This window comes from Raphanus sativus, chromosome 5 (assembly GCF_000801105.2).
Source record: "Raphanus sativus cultivar WK10039 chromosome 5, ASM80110v3, whole genome shotgun sequence".
Classification (NCBI taxonomy): Eukaryota; Viridiplantae; Streptophyta; class Magnoliopsida; order Brassicales; family Brassicaceae; genus Raphanus; species Raphanus sativus.
Window position 1 is genome coordinate 7399013 of NC_079515.1, and position 21026 is coordinate 7420038.

At 32.5% G+C, this 21026-nt stretch overlaps 2 protein-coding genes across 2 annotated transcripts; both read right to left on the reverse strand.

The window, feature by feature from the left end:
• Window positions 1–1926: 1926 nt before the first annotated feature.
• Window positions 1927–4270, reverse strand: LOC108860268 (uncharacterized). Its single transcript, XM_018634168.2, has 4 exons — window positions 3956–4270; window positions 3063–3863; window positions 2602–2685; window positions 1927–2501 (listed from the first exon to the last, which is right to left on the reverse strand). The coding sequence occupies exons 1-4, from the start codon at window positions 4268–4270 to the stop codon at window positions 2160–2162; spliced, it is 1542 nt and encodes a 513-aa protein (XP_018489670.2). The 3' UTR covers window positions 1927–2159.
• A 5522-nt stretch (window positions 4271–9792) lies between these two features.
• LOC108860007 (uncharacterized) lies at window positions 9793–12095 on the reverse strand. The gene is made up of 4 exons (XM_018633916.2): window positions 11784–12095; window positions 10926–11702; window positions 10485–10568; window positions 9793–10380 (listed from the first exon to the last, which is right to left on the reverse strand). Exons 1-4 carry the CDS (start codon window positions 12066–12068, stop codon window positions 10051–10053), a joined length of 1476 nt encoding a protein of 491 aa, XP_018489418.2. The 5' UTR covers window positions 12069–12095; the 3' UTR covers window positions 9793–10050.
• Between the last annotated feature and the right edge of the window lie 8931 nt (window positions 12096–21026).

Consider the following 21026-nt stretch of genomic DNA (forward strand, 5'->3'; position numbering starts at 1 on the left):
GTTTTATCCATTAGAATAATCATTGAAATTCTAAACATACATATATGTATGTATGTGTATGTATATATTATATACGTATATAATTCTAGGGTTCATAAATTTACATAAAATCCAACCTAAATATTTTTAGAATATTTATATGGATTTTTAGAACTCCAGTCAGTAGAATTCTCTATTGGAGATGCTCTACAATAGTTTACCGAGATTTTTTAAAACACTAAATTTAGAAACTATGAGTCAAATATCGGATTTCCTATGTTATTAAAAAAGTCAAAAACTTAACTTAATTTATTGTTCTAATTACCATATATCAATTTTACGTTTCTTAATAGATGTAGTCCTCTGTATTTCTTGTTTCTACATCGGTTGTTATTCAAAAATTTTAACATCTCATCAACTGAATTTGTTTCTCTATGGTTAGTATTTCCTTTGTTTTTTGTATAACAGATCATGGATCTAAAATAGTGTACTTGCTTATAACTTCCAAGAACCGACTCTGGCTAAACTATATAATATTTTACTTCAATTTAAATCATGTTTAATGTTTCATTATATATGTATCTATAAAAGAATTTTCTATTGTTATATTTTCCAAAAAGTTTACATGTTTCAAAATATCTTGCTTTCGTATACTCGTTTCAGTTCATATGTAATCTATGTTAGTAGTGCAAGAACATTGGGTATACATGCTTTGGTCTACTTAAAACAGCATAGCAATTGACTGATAAAACTAATCGTAAAAAAATAATTTATTCCAAGAAATTCATAAACACAGTTGGGAAAATTTTATTATAATACACCGAACTAAATTGTTACTATTTTAATACATGCTTTTTAAGGACCTAGAACAATACAGATGCAATATAGGGCAAGGCTTCTTGGTCGAGCAGAGATAAAATTGTCGTGTAATCCATGCTTGTACTAGATCACGAAGGAACTACAGCTGAAGGTCTTTCTTATCGGTAGTCTCTCGTTTATGCAGAAGTGTTGAATTATCTTAATGGCCAATGCAAATATGAGAGATGATAGTATCACTTTTGTATATTCTATGGAGCAAGCTTGGCGAAGTCATGGTTCACCCTTAACAGTTCCCACTTCGCAGTCTCATGGACAAGAGATGTCAATGTGCCTCAAGTCCATGAGCTTATTGTCTGTAGACCATACTTTCACTGCAGGTAATAGGGCTGCAATGGAGATCGCCATGATCACTGGTACCAATGGATCATTTTTGGTCCCTTTCTCTAACTTTTCTTGAACTTATTATCTGCTCTTGGGAGCTTTCTTGTATGATGCATATTGCCATTTTAATATTTTTCAAGCTTTCATACGAGTATAACGCTGTTTATATTTAGAATGGGTTTTCTCACCGTTAACAAAAGAACAATACATGAACTGTTTTATTCATTTTACAAAATAACACAGATTTAAAACTAAGAAACTGCCATACAATATTTCTGCGTCCCCAAGACAAATATATCAAGAATGATGGAACATAAGCACCCATATTAGATGATGGTAATGTCTACAGTTTTGCACGTTACATTTAAAGAGCCCATATGTCAATATAACAAGGTCAAAAGGAGTATACTAAAGCCTAAAACGAGTGTAGCTAACTAGGTCAAAGTATCTCAATGGTAGATGAGTCCACTATGTATACCGAAGGACTAAAGTTCAAAGTGTCTCAACGGTAGATGAGTCCACTATGTATACCAGAGGACAAGAGTTCAAACTGAATTCAAAAGTAGCTGACTAGTTGATTAAAATTAACTGTAGACATGGAATATGTATGAATATATATTAATAATAACGAGTGAAGACAATTAATATGGAACTAAGATATTCGACCTCTATAACTATAACTAACATATAAACAAAACGGAAGCAGAATATAATGAGAGATTGGATAAGAAAGAAACTTAGATTGATATAAAAGAGAAAACATCCAACACTGGAAATATCCCCTCTAAATTACAACAACCTCTAACTGTTTGGTTAGTCAGAACACAACGACAACACAATGCCTTTTGTTTCTTCTATACCAAACTATTAAATTCAAAATGCAAATGAGTTTTAAATAAAGATAGATGCAACAACTATTAAAAAATAACTCTCCTAACCATAAACACCAAGGCTATGTCTAGGATGTCTTTGTCGGACCATTATTCTTCAGAAATCAGATCTGGGCCTTGCATTGCCTCGGCTTCGGTCTGAGGCTGAGGCTTGGGCTGTGCTTGTTCTCCTTCCTCGACTTCTTGTCCATGTTCCTCTCCTTGGGTTTCAGCTTCAGTCTGGGCTGCTGCCTCCTCTGGGGGCATTTCTTCCATGGCTTCTGGCTCCACTTCTTCCACGGCTTGTGGCTGCACTTGTCCCACCCCATGTGGCTCCACAATCAATATTGGTAGTAGTCCTTCCACCTCCTGTCTAACTTGCGACATTGCTATAACGCCGTTGCCTCCAATACCAGCATTCAAGCCATCCAAGATTTCTTTTGCTTTCTCACACTGAAAAATTTAGAGACCAAAACCAAACATATAAGAATCAAGAATTCCATTTAAAAAAAAAAGAAATCAAATAAAGGTCAACACTGTTAACTAAACTTACAGCAAAGTCAAGCTTTCTCTTGAGTTCTCCATAGTCAGATTCCAATGTCCCGGTAGCTTCCCTGATGGACATTGGTGTGGCACTCTAGGTTCATAAAAGAACAACAGGTTAGGTATAAAATTCTTCACCAAATTCAAGACAGACAATAATTTTTAAATAAGAGACAAGTGCTTATACTATTTGAAACGTTTCTAATGAGAAGAAGGTGCAATAAACAAGATAAAGCCAAACAACACCAACCAGATAAAGACAAACCAAAAAGCGAGGGGACAGCAATATAATAAGACAACATCTGCAAACTAGTCAGGATCTAGATTCTCTCTTACATGCTATAAAACAGACAACCCGACAATGATTTTAATTAACAAATGATTGCAATAAAGTAATAACCTTAACACAGATATTACGAATCTATCTCAATCAAGATGACAAAGATTGTAATATATGGGATCGGAAATTACCTTTCTGGGTCTGTTCCTAACGATCTTAGGTGGACGTCCAGGTCCACGCCTCATCTTTGACGCAACCGCCACAGTTTCTCCACCAGCTGGAGCAGCGTTGGCGACTCCACCGCTAGATTCACCTATGAGTTGCCTCTTCCTCTGTCTCCCAGCAGCTCTAAGACTCGGTGGCCTACCCCTGCCTTGCATGCTTGCATTTGGAAGACCTAGAATCACACCCGCAGTTGGAGCGACCGGAACAGCTTCGTCTCTCCTTGGACGACGACCAGGTCGTCCGTTTGCCGAATCAGAAACCACCTGGGTAGGATTGGTTACAGGCAACTCGGGTTGCTCACGGCTTGACTGTCCGCGGGACAGGACGGCGACGGGTCGAGCATTGATGGGTTGTTGCTCTTGTGGAGCTTCGGGCCTAGCCTTTGGAGGGCGTCCAGGGCCTCGCCTCTGAGGCTGAGAAGGCAAAGCCCAAGCGGAGCCAGAAGCAGAAGCAGAAGCAGCCAGCAGAGCAAGAGGAGAGGTGTTCCTCAGAAAAACCTCAGATCTGGGAGCCACTATATCTCTCGCAACAGCCACGTTCTGCCGAGGAGGAGGAGGAGGAGGAGGAGGAGCAGCAGCAGCAGCGATCTTGTATGATTTGTTAACCATGGTGAGAACGCCATTATTCTTCAACGTCTTGAGATGGTAAGTCATCAAAACCTCGTGAGAAGGAGGCAAAACAGCGTTCGATCTCTTGATATGCGTCGAGATCGTCTGCTTGGTCGAACCACCTGGTTGGTTCAAGTCCCTGATTGCGTCACAGATCATCTACACACATAGAAAATGTCAGCACTTCAATAAAAAAGACCAAACAGAATTGAGTTTAAACTTAAAGTATAAGAGTTTAGATCCAAACTTACATTGTCGTAAGGAGGGTAGTCTATGGAAGGCTGTGCCCGTGCAGGAACAAGAGCAAACTGAGAAGAAGGAGAGATTTGCTGCTGGGGCTGGGGCAGGAACTGGAGACGGGACTGGAACTGAGGCCTAGGCTGGAACTGGGGACGGCGCTGGAACTGGGGCATGTGCTGGAACTGAGGCTGGGGCTGGGGCTGGAACTGGGGATGGAAATAGACATTGTTGGACTGGTTAATAGGTCGTACATGGAAAACGGGTTGGTTGGGAGGAGAGCCACGACCGCGGACAATGGAAGTGTTAGAAGGATGGTTAGGGTCCATCTGATAAGAAAACACTGAAAACAAAACAAAAACGGCTAAAAATGAGATTTAGTTTTTTTTTCCACTGGAAGATTATATTATTAAAAAAAAAATTATATTGATTATGATAACAACCAATAAACCGCACAACTTATAACACAAAAGCTAGCAGGTTTTGATCAAAAAAAAAAAAGCTAGCAGGTTAAACAAAAACCTAGAGGAAGAATCCAACAAAGAGAGATTTAGTTTTTTTTCTAAGGGATTTCTTTTTGATTATTGTTTGTTTTGTAAATGTGAAATTTTTTCTGAAGAAAGTTTTGTAAATGTGAAATATGAATATAATAATTGGGAGATTAAATAGATAAAATTGGGTTGAAATGATAGGCTGGGATGATTAATTAGGAAGAGGATTTGAGTTATTTGACTATGGAATTATGTTAAACTTACCATTTGAATAATATTTTATGATGTATTTTGACTAAGATTGATGACTTTTTTGCTAATATTTTATTTTTGAGATTTTTTTCGACAATAATAAAGATACTTTCATGATTTTATAAAAGACATATCTCGTTTTCTATGTAAATAATTATACATATATTTCTTGGAAAAATAAATAAGAATATCTAGTTACAAGAAATAAACAAGGACCTCCCGTCGCCAAAAGAAAAAAAAAACAAGGACCTCTATTGCTTTCTCATACATAAAGGAAGTGTAGCGAAAACCTTGTAGCATTAAGTAGATGAGCTCAATTAAAGAGCGTATGACAAGCAAATATAAAGGATGGTTTGGATGCATAAAATAACTACATAGACGAAATAATATCCATCACTAATAGTATAATACTATCCAGAAAGGTGTTAATAATAGATTGATTTTTGAAATTATTGTATTTGTGATACACACATAACAATGAGCTGATATTGGTATTGATTAGATAATTAATTTAATGTATAATATTTATATATATTATACTCTCTATGTTTCATTATAAAAAAAAATTTAAATTTTCTGTTTTGCCTATGTTTAAAATGTTATTTTGTTTGATTTTATTAATTAATCAGATAAGAGTAATGGTAAAAACTAAAAAAAAAACATTTAATATTTGCTATGAAAATGTAAAACTACATTTATAATGAAACAAAATTTAAAAACTAAAACGATATTAAATATAAAATGGAATGAATAATACATGATTTTTCAAATAATTAACTGTAATAACGAGAATAGATCTATTTTGATATTTTTTCATATTTAAATAATTTATATTCGGTATAATTTTTTTGTGAATGTAAATAATTACTTATGATCATTTTAAAATTATTAATGCATGGATGAAGAAAAATGCTACCAAATTATGACCCTTCAGTCGTTTCAACGAAGACTTTCTGCTAGAAAGTACGTTAACCAGCTAGGATAAAATATTTTTTATGATAATTGGTATCAGGTTATATAGCGGTTAAAAAAATTTAAGAGTAAGAAAAATACAAGAAGATAAATATGTGCATGATGTGGTGCACCTAATAAATTAATAAATCATATGTTTTTAATGTCTACGACGGTTCAGGTTTAGACACTTTCACGAATTCCATCGAATCAAGACATCTTTCCCACTTAACCAGTATTTGCAAACATAGATCATTTATTTTGAAGGGTTTCTTTCAAATTGGAAGATCATCAATTTGCATTGATCTTGTGATACATACATAAATGAAGAAACAATAAAGTATTTAGCGTTTTGGATATGATCCTAGAGATATTCTCAAATTAGCATAAACAAAGTTATTTTTTTGGGCTGAGGCACAAGTTTCTCTTACACAAGGAATTAGTCAAACTCGATTACAAGTAGCAGCAACAATATTGTCAATTCCAGGTAAATGGTGTTTTACAGATGAATCATGGAAAAATCAGGAATTTATCAAGAACAAGAATTCCTGAATAAGGTTCATGAAACTTGTGTATATTAGATACCGTGGATGGTCAGGACGTTACGCAAGATGTTTATTAATTCCTCTTCTACTCCACATCTTGCACATTGGATATCACATTAGATATCTCTTGTACAAAGTTTTTTTAACCGAAATACATCATGAGATTATTTTCGAAGTGAAATTTTAATCTTTGGTGGTCCACAAACTTTCCAAGAGAAAGCCTTCAAAATATCAACATCTTGCCTAGGGGTGGGCGTTCGGGTATCCGTTCGGGTTTCGGTTCGGGTCTGTTCGGATTTTGGGTTTTCGGGGTTAAAGATTTCAGCCCCATTCGGGTATTTTTAAATTTTGGTTCGGGTTTGGTTCAGATCCTTGCGGGTTCGGATAACCCGTTTAAATTATTTTTAAAATTTTAAAATTCATTATATACTTTAAACATCTCAAAATTTATAAACAAAATAATATATTACATATAAATTTCAATAACATGTGTCAAAGTATCAAAACTTAACATATAAATTGGTTTGATTTGGATATTTGGATAAAAATAATACATATTTTTATGTATTTTTGGTGTTTTGAGTATACTTTAACTATTTAGATATGTATTTTTGACTATTTGTATATATTTTTAAGTATTGTGGACAATTTAAAAGTATTACTAGATTTTGGTATTATATATGTTTTAGATGCTTTTTAATATACATTCAATCTACAAATAGTTAAAACATATATGTATATTAATCTATTTCGGATACATTCGGATACCCAAAATATTTCGGTTCGGATCGGGTTCGGTTTCGGTTATTTAAATACCAAAAATTTAAATCCATTCGGATATTTAGTTAATTTTGGTTCAGATTTGGTACTACTTTTTCGAATCGAATTCGGTTCTTCGGATTCGGTTTTTTTGCCCAGCCATAATCTTTCCCATATACTACAAGTGGTCGCCATAAATCCAAATACACCCTTTTGATTTGATAACTCGATTTAATCAAGTATTTTCTTTGTTAGTAAAGTGCCATCCATCTTTGTCCGTCCAGAGCAGATGAAGAATCAATCTATCAATCTATACTATTAAAGCAGATGAATGTTTATAAATCTGTCCCTGAAATTTTTAAGTAATTACAAAAATTGCATGTATTTGTTTCCAGCATTATTTGAAACCAATCAAAAGTCATTATTTTGCAATTACATTAAAGAGTATTTAATATAATTCAGTTCTTACCCTTTTTGAAAATTTTGTTTCCTAAATGTTTGTATTATATCTTTCTAAAAAATCTTTATCATTATTAATTATTTGAAAGCATTTATTAAATGAAACTTCAAAATAAAATCAAGTTAAAATAACAAATGATTAAATCAACAAAATCATAATACATGTCTGAATTATCTCAACTCCTTAAAATCTATACTATTAAAGCAGATAAATGTTTATTAGTCTGCCCCTAAAAATTTTTAAGTAATTACTAAAATTGCATGTACCTTTTTCCAGCATAATTTGCAACCAATCAAAAGTCATTATTTGCAATTACATTAAATTAAAGAATATTTAATATAATTCAGTTCTTATCTTTTTTGAAAATTTTGTTTCCTAAATGTTTGTATTATATCTTTCCAAAAAATATTTCACATTATTAATTATTTTGAAAACATTTATTAAATGAAACTTCAAAATAAAATCAAGTTGAAATAACAAATGATTAAATCAACAAAATCATAATACAGGTCTGAATTATCTCAACTCCTTAAGTATAGATTCATTTAAAATAAAAACTAAATCACATAAACTAAAATTATAGAAAATGTTTTGAAACCACAAATGAATTTTTCAATACAAGAGTGTTGAAGATATAAAATATTTTATTTAGATTTAAAAATAAGTGTAAAATAAGTTTAACTTCGGTTAAAAAAATAAAATCATATTACGGGTTAGAATTATTCTGAGTTTTCTAAAATTTAGTCATATTGAAAATAACAAAAATAAATCATATAAGTAAATGTAAGATAAATTTTATAAAATTTAAAATATATAATTTTTCAAAAATCATAATTTTTGTTACATAAAATATTTTTCTAACAAAAAATGTACCCACCCTTTTAAAGGCGGGTCAAAATCTAGTAATAATCTTAAGATTTATTGATTTCTCCTCTGCTTCACATCTTGCACATTGAATATCACCTTAGATACCTCTTGTACAAAGGTTATTTTACCGAATACATCTTGAAATTATGTGCCAAATAAAATTTTAATCTTTGGTGAGCAACGAAATTTCCAAGAGAAAGCTTTTGAAATATCAACATCTTGTCCATATACTACAAGTGGTCGCCATATATCTAGATACATTCTTTCGACTTGATACCCCGATTAACCAAGTATTTACCTTTGTTACTTAAGTGTCACTAGATCATGACCCGCTCGACCGAGCGGGAGTAAATTTTTTTTTATCTTTGTTTTTACTAAATGTTATACATGATCTCAATGTGTATTAATATAAAATTTTGATTAAATAGCAACGTGTACTAATGTGTTTAAATAAGTAATGTGTTTAATTACTAAATTTGATTTTTAATTTTTATGATAACGTAAAGTAAATTTTTCTATATTATTTTAAATATATAGTGCTATATATTTTGTATTTCCAACATTTATCATATAAAGCTTACATTGGGATATTATTTATATGAAAATACGTATAACATAATATATTTATATATTATATAAACATATGCACACCCGCACGGATTTTATTTTTAAAATGTATTCTATATTATTTAGTTTTATGTAGTACCGAGTTTGTATATTCAATTTTGTGTTTAAAGAACAATATCAAAACTGTCTTTCGTATGTAAAAATAACATTTGCAATCGCGAGTTGTGTCTTTTTATTGTAACACAAAATTTATATAAAACTTATGTTTTTTTGTACATTACGAAATTTAATTTTTTAAATAATTATTACGTAATTTCAAAATGAATTTGATCTCTGAGGTCTAATATATTTTGTGTGTAATGGTTCAAAGCATTTTTGATATATATTATATTTCAGTTTGGTTTGTTTTTAGTATTACTGTATAAATATAATACTATACAATATTACTATATTCTATACAATATATGAAGCTATGTGTTATTTGTTTTAGAAAGTAGATTAGTCCCAACATAGTTATAAGAATAGTCATATCTTTATGTATGTGTCTATGACTTATCTACCTAATGTTATTCGTACTAATAAAATTAATATGGCCAATGAAAATATACTGATCAATTTAAAATGAATTGTATAGGGTAATTGTAGAACGATTAATATTTTGGTATTCTTAGTATATATCTTATTTAAATCGACATGTAATAAATATAAAAATCATATATGGAATATGAACAAAAAGAAGAATTGTATTTAAGGAAATACATCAATACAAAGTTAGAGTATGGTACGTATTATATATAAAGAATGAGACATTTAATTTAAATATATGAGGTCCATCTTTAAAAATCCACCTAGAAGAAGTTGTAATGTTCCTGTTTTAATAAGATAGATTCATCCTTGTATGTCGTTTGAATCTGGCTTAAAGGAATACTTTCAATGAGAAATTGGATAAGAAAGAAACTTAGATTGATATAAAAGAGAAAACATCCAACACTGGAAATATCCCCTCTAAATTACAACAACCTCTTACTGTTTGGTTAGTTAGACACACAACGACAATACAATGCCTTTTGTTTCTTCTATACCAAACTATTAAATTCAAAATGCAAATGAGTTTTAAATAAAGATAGATGCAACAACTATTAAAAAAAGAACTCTCCTAACCATAAACACCAAGGCTATGTCTAGGATGTCTTTGTCGGACCATTGTTTTTCAGAAATCAGATCTGGGCCCCTTGCATTGCCTGGGCTTCGGTCTGAGGCTGAGGCTGGGGCTGTGCTTGTTCTCCTTCCTCAACTTCTTGTCCATGTTCCTCTCCTTGGATTTCAGCTTCAGTCTGCGCTGCTGCCTCCTCTGGCGGCACGTCTTCCATGGCTTCTGGCTCCACTTCTTCCACGGCGTGTGGCTGCACTTGTCCCACGCCATGTGGCTCCACAGTCAATATTGGTATTAGTCCTTCCACCTCCTGTCTAGCTTGCGACATTGCTATAACGTCGTTGCTCACATTACCAGCATTCAACATATCCAAGATTTCTTTTGCCTTCTCGCACTGAAACATTCAGATACCAAAACCAAACATAAGAATCAAGAATTCAATCCAAAAAAAAAATCAAATAAAGGACAAGACTGTTCATCATAATCAACTAAACTTACAGCAAAGTCCAGCTTTCTCTTGAGTTCTCCATAGGCAGATTCAAATGTCTCGGTAGCTTCCCTGATGGACATTGGTGTGGCACTCTAGATTCATAAAAGAACAAGAAGTCAGGTATAAAGTTCTTCACCAAATTCAAGACAGACGATAATGTTTTAAATAAAATACAACTCTTATACCAATTGAAACACGTTTCTAATGAGAAGAAGGTGCGAAATGACACCAACCAGATAAAGACAAACCAAAAAGCAAGGGGACAGGAATATAATGAGACAACATCTGGAAACTAGTTAGGTTTTAGATTCTTAATTGAAAACAGACAACCCGACAATGATTTAACTAACAAATGATTGCAATAAAGTAATAACATTTACACAGATATTGCGAATCTAGCGATCTACACAGATGACGAGGATTGTATAATATATGGGACAAGAAATTACCCTAGGTGGACGTCCAGGTCCACGCCTCATCCTTGACGCAACCGCTACAGTTTCTCCACCAGCTGGAGCAGCGATGGCGACTCCACCGCTAGATTCACCTATGCATAGCCTCTTCCTCTGTCTCCCAGCAGCTCTAAGACTCGGTGGCCTACCCCTGCCTTGCATGCTTGCATTCCTACTTGGAGTTGGAGCGATGGGAACAGCTCCGTCCGCCCTTGGATGACCACCAGGACGTCCGTTTGCTGACTCCATAACCACCTGGGTCGGATTGGGTACATGCAACTCGGGTTGCTCACGGCTTGACTGTCCGCGGGACAGGACAGCGATGGGTCCAGCAGTGATGGGTTGTTGCTCTTGTGGAGCTTCAGGATTAGCCATTGGAGGGCGTCCACGGCCTCGCATCTGACGCTGAGAACCCGAAGCAGAAGCCGAGCCAGAAGCAGAGGCAACCAGAAGAGCAAGCGGAGAGGTATTCATCAGAGGAACCTCAGATCTGGGGGCCACCGGATCTGCCGCAACAGCCACGTTTTGAGGAGGAGGAGGAGTAGGGGGTGGAGGAGTAGGAGGAGGAGGAGGAGGAGCAGCAGCAGCAGCGATCTTGTATGATTTGTTAACCATGGTGAGAACGCCATTATTCTTCAACGTCTTGAGATGGAAAGTCATCAAAACCTCGTGAGAAGGAGGCAAAACAGCGTTCGATCTCTTGATATGCCTCGAGATCCTCCGCTTGGTCGAACCATCCGGTTGGTTCAAGTCCCTAATTGCGTCACAGATCATCTACACACATAGAAAAAGGTCAGCACCTAAAAAAACAAACAGAATTGAGTTTAAAGTATAAGAGTTTATATCCAAACTTACATCGTCGTAAGGAGGGTAGGTTATGGAAGGCTGCACCTGCGCAGGAACAAGAGCTAACTGAGAAGAAGGAGGGATTTGCTGCTGGGGCTGGGGCTGGAACTGGGGACGAGTCTGGAAAGGAGGACGAGGCTGGAACTGGAACTGGGGCCTGGGCTGGAACTGAGGCTGGGGATGGAAATAGACATTGATAGACTGGTTAATAGGTGGTACATGGAAAACGGGTTGGTTGGGAGGAGAGCCACGACCGCGGACAATGGAAGTGTTAGAAGGATGGTTAGGGTCCATCTGAAAACAAAACAAAAACGGCTCTGAAAATGAGATTTTTTTTTTTTTTTCTTTTCCACTGGAAAATTAAATTGAAAAAAAAGATCATATTGATAGTGATAACAATCCAATAAACTAAACAAACATATAACTCAAAAGCTATAGGTTAAGCAAAAACCTAGAGGCTGAATCCAACAAAGGGATGTTTAGTTTTATTTCTTTTTGATTGTTTTTTGATTTGTAAATGTGAAATATGAATATAAATAATTAGGAGATTATATAGATAAGATTGGGTTGAAATGATAGGCTGGGATAGATTAATTAGGAAAGGATTTGAATCATTTGACTAAGGAACTATCTTTAACTTACCATTTGAATAGTACTTCAAGGATGTATTTTGACTAAGATTGATGACTTTCTTTTGTTAATGTTTTAAATCTTTAGACTTTTTTCGTCCCAAATTAAAATCTTTTAGCAATAAAGTAAATTAAAAAAGACCACCATGATTTTATATTACACATGTATCATTTTTTGTGTAAATAATTAATTACTAAATTTTAACCCGTTCTTAAAAAGGGCTGATATATTTTGTTGGGAAATTATTTTAGTTAATAAAAATTATGAATTTTGATAAATTATATATTTTAACTTTTTATGAAATTTATCTTAATTTACTTGTATGACTTATTTTTGTTATTTTCAATATGATTAAATTTTAAAAGATTCTAAATAATTCTAACCCATAATATGATTTTATTTAAACTGAAGTTAAAATTATTTTACACTGATTTTTTAAATTTAAATAAAATATTTTATATCTTCAACACTCTTGTACTGAAAAATTCATTTGTGCCTTTCAAAACATTTTCTATAATTTTATTAAATTTAGTTTATGTGATTTAGTTTTTATTTTAAATGAAACTATTTTTTAAAGAGTTGAGATAATTCAGACCCGTATTATGATTTTGTTAATTTAATCATTTGTTATTTCAACTTGATTTTATTTTGAGGTTTCATTTAATAAATGCTTTCAAATAATTAATAATGTGAAAGATTTTTTGGAAAGATATGGTGTAAATATTTAGAAAACAAAATTTTCAAAAAAGCTAAGAACATTATATTAAATATTCTTTAATGTAATTTGCAAAATAATAACTTTAGATTGGTTGCAAATAATGCTGAAAAAATACATGCAATTTTTATAATTACTTAAAAATTTCAGAGGTAAATTCATAAACAATCATCTGCTTTAATAGTATAGATACATAACATATACTTTTGGAAAATAACAAGAATATCTAAGTTACAAAATAAATAAATAAGGACATCTATTGCTTTCTCCTACGTAAAGGAATTGCAAAAATTGTTGCATTAAGTAACCTATGGTTGGCGTACTATTATGGCAACGAAAATTCTTTTTAATTTAGGATTATGAATATTATGGGGATAACTCTAAATACTAGTGTCTGGAATGAACTATGGATCTCGGACACCGAGACACGACCTCCAAGAAAATTCGATCGAGTGACTTATACACCCGAAACTCTTTGTTCACTCCTTTACTAAACGTGACTAGGAATCAAGACACTGCTCTTTTACAAAAATTCTTCCACCCTGAGAACATGCCCTTTATCTCGAGTTGATACATAGTACCAAGTGGTCAATGGATGATTATGCTTAGGCCTTGATTGGTAGAGCATTAGCATTAGCATTATGCTACACATTATCCAATTAACATTTGTTTGAAAAACATTTAGAAAAGCATTTACTAAATGCTAATGCTCTCTAAATGCTTTCTAGCAAATGCTCTCATATGAAGCTTTTGGAAGAACATTTGCATTTACAATTTATAAATTTAAGAAATAAATATAATTAGTTCATTTATTTGATTTAATATTATCATAAAATTATTTTTATATCCAGAAAATAAAAATTTGATTTCTAAAATAAATTTACAATATAAATATTTTTTTAAATAGTATTTCACATTAAAATATAATTTAATTATATTCTATCTCTTTTATATATTAATATATAAAATAAAAGATATATATAATGATAATTTATTTATTCTTTTAATATATTCAAATTATTTTATATCCAAAAATAAATTTATGTTTTATTTATTTTATTTAATAATATTGAAAATTATTTTATATCCAAAAATAAATTTATTTATTTTTTAAAAAATACATTCTAAAATAATAATATTTCACATTTAAAATTTAATTTATGTTATTAATTAAGATTTATATATATAATTTAATATATATAATTTCAAAATAATTATATTATAAACTAACTTTTATAAAAACTTAAAATTGTATAGTGCTACTGCTCTACCAATCATCTTATTAAAAGTTTTAATAAGAGCATACAGCTTCTGCAGCATACTGCTTGTACAGCATACTGCTACTGCTTCTTCATCAGCTGTACCAATCAAGGCCTTAGAATCATACAAATCTGGTGTCTACTCAGTTAAATCCGAATATGATTTAAACTAAGGAATACTACTGCTCAGATCGGCCAACCAAGTATCACTGGTTTACAGAGTCATGTGTGAAAAAAGGTTTGAGCCCTAAGAAAGATGAACACTTCATATGGCAAGAACTAATTCTCTAACCTCTTCTCTAGCCTCCTTCTCTAGCCTCTTCTCTAGCCTCTTTAGGAGCCTCTTTACGAGCTTTCTTCGAGGTCTCTGATTGTCTTCCTCCTCCTCCTCCACCTCCACCACAACCATCTCTTTGGCTCTTTTCGATGGAGTCACAAACTTAGGTTTTGTACCAGTGACTTCCCAGCAATCCATGGTCCACTTCCACGGTCTCCGATCATACATGACTTTAATGATGTTCTCCGCGGGCACGTCCTCAACCTCAGAGTCCCATTTTGGCCACATTTCACTAATGTCCTTCTCAACAAAGTTGATCACGCGGGTCTGCAGTAAATAGAAGAAGAATCGAGTTAGATATTTGAAACAAAATACTAAATAGACGACTTAATTATAAGTCATCTACTAAGTCGTCCAGCTGAACGACCTTCCATACGACTTATTATAGTCGTCTACTAAGTCGTCCAGCTGGACGACCTTCCAGACGACTTATTATAAGTCGTCCAGCTGGAAGACCTTCCAGACGACTTATAATAAGTCGTCTACTAAGTCGTCCAGCTGGAAGACTTTCCAGACAACTTAATTAAGTGAAGATGGAAAGGTACCTGACTCAAGATAGCAGCTTTCATGAATCTGCGGCCTCTGCTGCCCTCGTAAGCCAGAATCGGTGGAGACGGACTGTTTGCTCTGGGACTACCAATACTAGCACCCAATCCCGGAATAGCTGTGTACGCCCAGACCTGAAGAAACTTGTATAAACCCATCCACGGTGTAACAGCCAGTAATATCTTTGTTCCACAAAGAGTCCATCAGCACCTTAAACGCGACTATCCCCCATGGATAATTCTCAAACCGTTCTAAATCCATCACTAGCCTTGCCAGAGTAGCTCGTGTAGCGGTTTGAAAACTTTCTCCCTTCAATGAATCCAGTGAAGATGGAAAGGTACGCGAGTCGCTTGCGATCTTTCCCTGGACCAATCCCCGCATCTCTTCAGTGCTGCTATTATCTGATCAGTAGTTGGCCAGCTTCCAGATGAACTCCCATCATCCCTCAGAAAGAACCATCTCTGGGGTAACTTCACATTCTGGTTTCTCAAGGTCTTCGATGTACTCGCAGTTTAGACCAGTGATGTTTTCAAACTCTAACAGTGAAAACCTCGCAGGTTCTGGACCAACGAGACACCACATCTCGTACTTCTTCTTAATGTCCAGCTTTAAAACAGAGCAAGTAGTGAACCAGCCTTGAAGCCCAACCAAAATCCCTGCTCCTTGAACTTGATGAAAACTCCCAATCTCGACTCCTTGAGCTCTTCAAATTCAGCATCAGTGAGAGCTTCCCTAAGAGCAGTATGCAACTTCTTGTTATCCGTATGATACGAAATGCTTTTGTGGGGTTCTGGCTCTTCCCCTAATGTGTATAACCTACGGGGGAGTTCTGGAATATCCATCCTTTTTGTCTGCAAAATAATCAAAGACAACAATAGAAGTCAGAACACAAGCTAAATCAATCACGCCTTAATTGTTACTCCAGACGACTTAGTAGACGACTTTAATATAAGTCGTCTGGAAAGTCGTCCAACTAGACGACTTAGTTGACGACTTATATTTAAGTCGTCTGGAAAGTCTTCCAAATGGACGACTTATATTTAAGTCGTCTACTAAGTCGTCCAGTTGGAAGACTTTCCAGACGACTTACTTACAAGTCTTCTAGTAGAAAAAATTTCAAGCGGACCTGATTAGTCGCAGAAGGAGTTGGAGTACTCGTCATTGTGGTTATAGATCTGAAAAATAAACGTGAAACGGTGAGAATGAGTAAATTGAAAGAGACAACGTGTTATGTTCATCTTTTCCTCGAGTTTGATGACTTACCGGCGTTAGGGTTTACAGAGAAACAGCGCTACGGTTTACAGAGAAGAAGCGGCGGCGCTAGGTTTAGAAGAAGCGGCGGTGCTAGCTAGTGTTTAGAGGAAGCGGCGGTGAGAACGTTGGTGAGCACGGTGGCGAGGGCGACGGTTTGTTCGGAAATAGTGGAAGCGGGGGCGCTGGGGTTTAGAGGAATCGGCGGCGCTAGGGTTAGAAGAAGCTGCGGCGACAACGGTGAGAATGAAGTGAGATAGATAGCCGACGTTGAGAACGATGGTTGTTCGGAAATAGTGGGAATTCGAATCGCCTTTGATATCGCCGGTGAGAGAGAACTGTTAGGGTTTCTGAATTTCGCGGAAAATGAAAAAAAAAATCACCTTATATATTGGGTAAATAATACGGTTAGCTTTAAAAGTACATTGGTAAACTTTAAGGTTTGGTCCGGTTTAGACGACTTATTCTGGCTGATAATGTACATCAGACGACCTAATATTTAGTCGTCTGGGCACAGAAGACTAAATATTAAGTCGTCCCATATCCTAAAATGAACCCCTAAACTAAAATGACTAAATTAACTTACTAACCACGTTATAAAATCAAATTATACTTCAATTGTGTTTACTATACACAGAAATGAACACGCTTTGGTAATTTTAAAAATTTTCAAAAATGGTTTTAATGCTTTCCAAAACCTAACCATAAGAACACATACAATACTACAACATATGTTGATGAAACATAAACTAAAGAATATCATGACTCACTACTGTCACTCATCTGTGCTGAAAACAATTGAAATTTGTTATATATTAATTTATATCTCTTAAGACATATGTTAATTACATAATTCCAATTTTTCACTTATCAAAATATTTTTACAAAATTTTTAAATTATGTTTAAGAATAACTGTCCAGACGACTTTAAGTTAAGTCGTCTGGACGACTTATTTTCAAGTCGTCTAAACAGACGACTTACGAGGGGTAGAAACGTAAAAAAAAATCCGTTTTTTTTTTTGTTCACAAGGAGATAGTTGTAATTTCAATAGCCTTTTAGGTTACTTTTGCCTTTGACCCAAGTTGTGGTATTCTTTTGGGTTTGACTCCAAGTTTTGAGTCACAATTGGTAATTCTCCCTAAATTAAAACTTAAATATCAATTAATGTTTACAAATTTGTACAAAAATACCTTATTTGATCTACCGGTTAATATATTCTTACTATTAGACACAAAATGTCTCACATCAGTAGTTGAAAGAGATCATAAATAATATATACGATAGATGGACTAATCCACTTATCACCAATTGGTTTTAGGTTAGAAATTCATATAGCTTAACACTTATTTGTCCACCAGTATGAGAGTTCGAATCTTCCAAAAAATAACTTTTAGTTTACAGAATTTATCTAAAATGACCTAATTTTCTATAAATTAATGGATGACTAATATCTTTGATGGTCAATATATATAAACATAATTTTAAAAGTTTATGTAGTATTTTTAAATTTTAAATTTCATAATTTATCAAAAATAACGTCATTTGATAAATTAATGGTTTAATAACACATTTGATGATTAATATATATAAGCACAATTTTGAGAATTCGTGTAGTATTTTTGGATTTTTGTTTAGTTTAGTATGAAATATGCACTACTATAAAGTTTATGAAGGACATGACACAACACTTGAAGTTCATATAGTATTTTTAAGTTTTTGTGTAGTTTAGTATAGAATACGAACTACTATAAAATTCGTGAAGGAATAGGCCGACAGGTAAAGTTCATGTTGAAAATAGACACTTTTTCTACTAAAACACCCAAGTGACCATTGTAAAACAGTAAAGAATGAAAATGACGAAAAGACAGCACACACGACCACCCAATATATATTTTCTTTTTAAGTCATTTTATTACTCAAATTTGAGGTGATCTGGGTAACTATCCAATATTTAAATGGGAAAATGGATAGAGTGTGAATTGTATTATGTTCGGACAATGAGATTGTTAGAATATGATATTATCCACATGCTTACTTACGTTGTAATGAAAACGTTTGATTACATATTTACATAGTGGAAACGTGTTTGCTCCAGTTATTCTCAAAAAACTCTTGAAAACTATAATCTATATATACCACACATTGTGTTCAAATGAAAATTAACTAGATTTTGATTTGCGCATCTGTGTAAATGTTAGTTTTGATTGTTCTTTTCTATTTTTGTTTGTATGTCACCATTATATATTTTACGCTGTCACTATTATATAATGCAATTGTAACTGAATATGTTTTGGTTTACGTTATTTTATATCGAGATATTTGGCAGTATCATGTATACATTATTATTTAGAGAAGTGAATATGTTTTGTTCACATTTTTTTTAAATAACAATATGTACACTAATCTTTTAACATTTAGTTTTTACCAAATATGTATAAAATAAGTTAATTTATGAAGCTACTAACATAATAAATATCTATTCTATTAAAAAGAATTCATGACTTCTTTTATAAGTGATATTTTTACTTGGACCATCTTCTATAAAATTTATTAAATTTATTTACTTAATGCTAACAATCATAATATCTTTTGATATTCTAATTTAAAATATATATTTTAAAATTCTAAAATATTTGTTGAAATATTATATTTTCAAAAATTGAATACAAATACTTTCACTAATTTCGTAATTAGAAATGAAATTTTGAAAAAATATCTATCATTTTAAAATAAAACCATTATATTGAAATAAATATGATAAATTATTTTACATTGATAAGTTAATATATTTTATTTTCATAAATATAGAAATATGCTAAGATGTAATATGTTGGTAGAACGGTTTAACATTATTAAACTATATAATACATGTATAAAAATTAATTTATCTTAAACTTTTATTATATAAATTAATTTAAAAACATGTAATTTAATAAAAATGAATTTCCTTTTATGTAACTCAGAAAAGAAATTTAATATAAAAGACAATTTTATTAAAATCATGTAATTTAATAAAAAGGTTTTTGTATAATCAAAAGGGAATATAATATAAATATATCATATATTTAATATAATTATATATATATATATGATATATCTAAAACTATAATTTAAGAAAAACTAATCTATAAATATATCAAAAAATGTAATATCAAAAAAGGAAATTATTATCAATTGTCTTTTATATTACATGGCTTATATTAAAATTTAATATAAAAGACAATTTTAATATAAAATCATGTAATTTAATAAAAATATTTTTGTATAAATAAAAAATATAAATAAATCATATATTTAATATAATTTATATATATATATCTAAAACTATAATTTAAGAAAACCTAATTTATAAATATATCAAAAGAATGTAAAATCAAAAAGGAAATATATTGAATTAAAAAAATATAACAGTTTCTTTTATATTTATAACATGATTTGAATTCCCTTCACAATCTCAAATTCACAAAAATATGAATTGTGTTGTGAACCAACGTGAATTAACTTTGAAGAAAGTAAAGAGCGAAACATATTGAAGCAAATACCTGTTTAAGGTTTTTTATTATTGTGTGAATGAATAATCTTACAAATCCTTAGATCCGTATTTATAGCAGCCTCAAAACCCGATTTCCTTTTCCCTATAGGAATACATACTTATATAGAAAAAATAATTTTCCTAAACCGAAAAAGGTTTATCCTCCTAGCGCCTACGACTGCTGGTGCACATATATTTAAGACACACAGACAGTACTGCACACAGATGCAACAAATAGTTTTCCTAAATCATGTATGTTAAATTAGTTTCCTTATGACATTAAAATTTCCAATATCTCATTAATAAAATAAATACATCAAATTAGTTAGAAATATATTTTTACGATATTAGAACAATTTTCATTATTTAAAAAATTTGGTCACGTTAATCAGAAAACAACTAATTCTATGAAGTTTGAACCATCAATATAAATATTTCAATATCTAAGATTCTACTTTTTCACGAAAATTATGTTTTTCTATATAAAAACAGACATCCATTGTTTTTGGTATAGAAATTTATCATATTTGACCACATGAAAGATCAATATGAATATCATAAAGAATACTTCAAATAACTTGGTTAACTAAACTGTAGCGACTCTAACATATGCGGGTGTTACATAAATATTTTACAAAATGACATCACGGGAAAGTACAAGCGGATGAGGCAACATTAATAACATGTAATAGAGCTAGCTAAAACTTTAGTATTTGTAATGTTTTTTTTTGATAACCCAGTATCCCACCACTAAGCGTGATCGACTAGCCCACCAGGCTTATGCCCATGCCATTACAGGAATTTTTAAGCCTCCACTTAAGGGCCTCTGGTTACGCGAAGTGGTCTGGAGGGCGAGAGAAGCCCATGTAAATCCTCTCGTGGCCAACGCGGATCGAACCCAGGGCGGGCACTCCAGCCGAAGTTCCTTTACCACTAGGCCAACACGCGTTGGTTATATATTTAGAATGCAGTATATAGTAT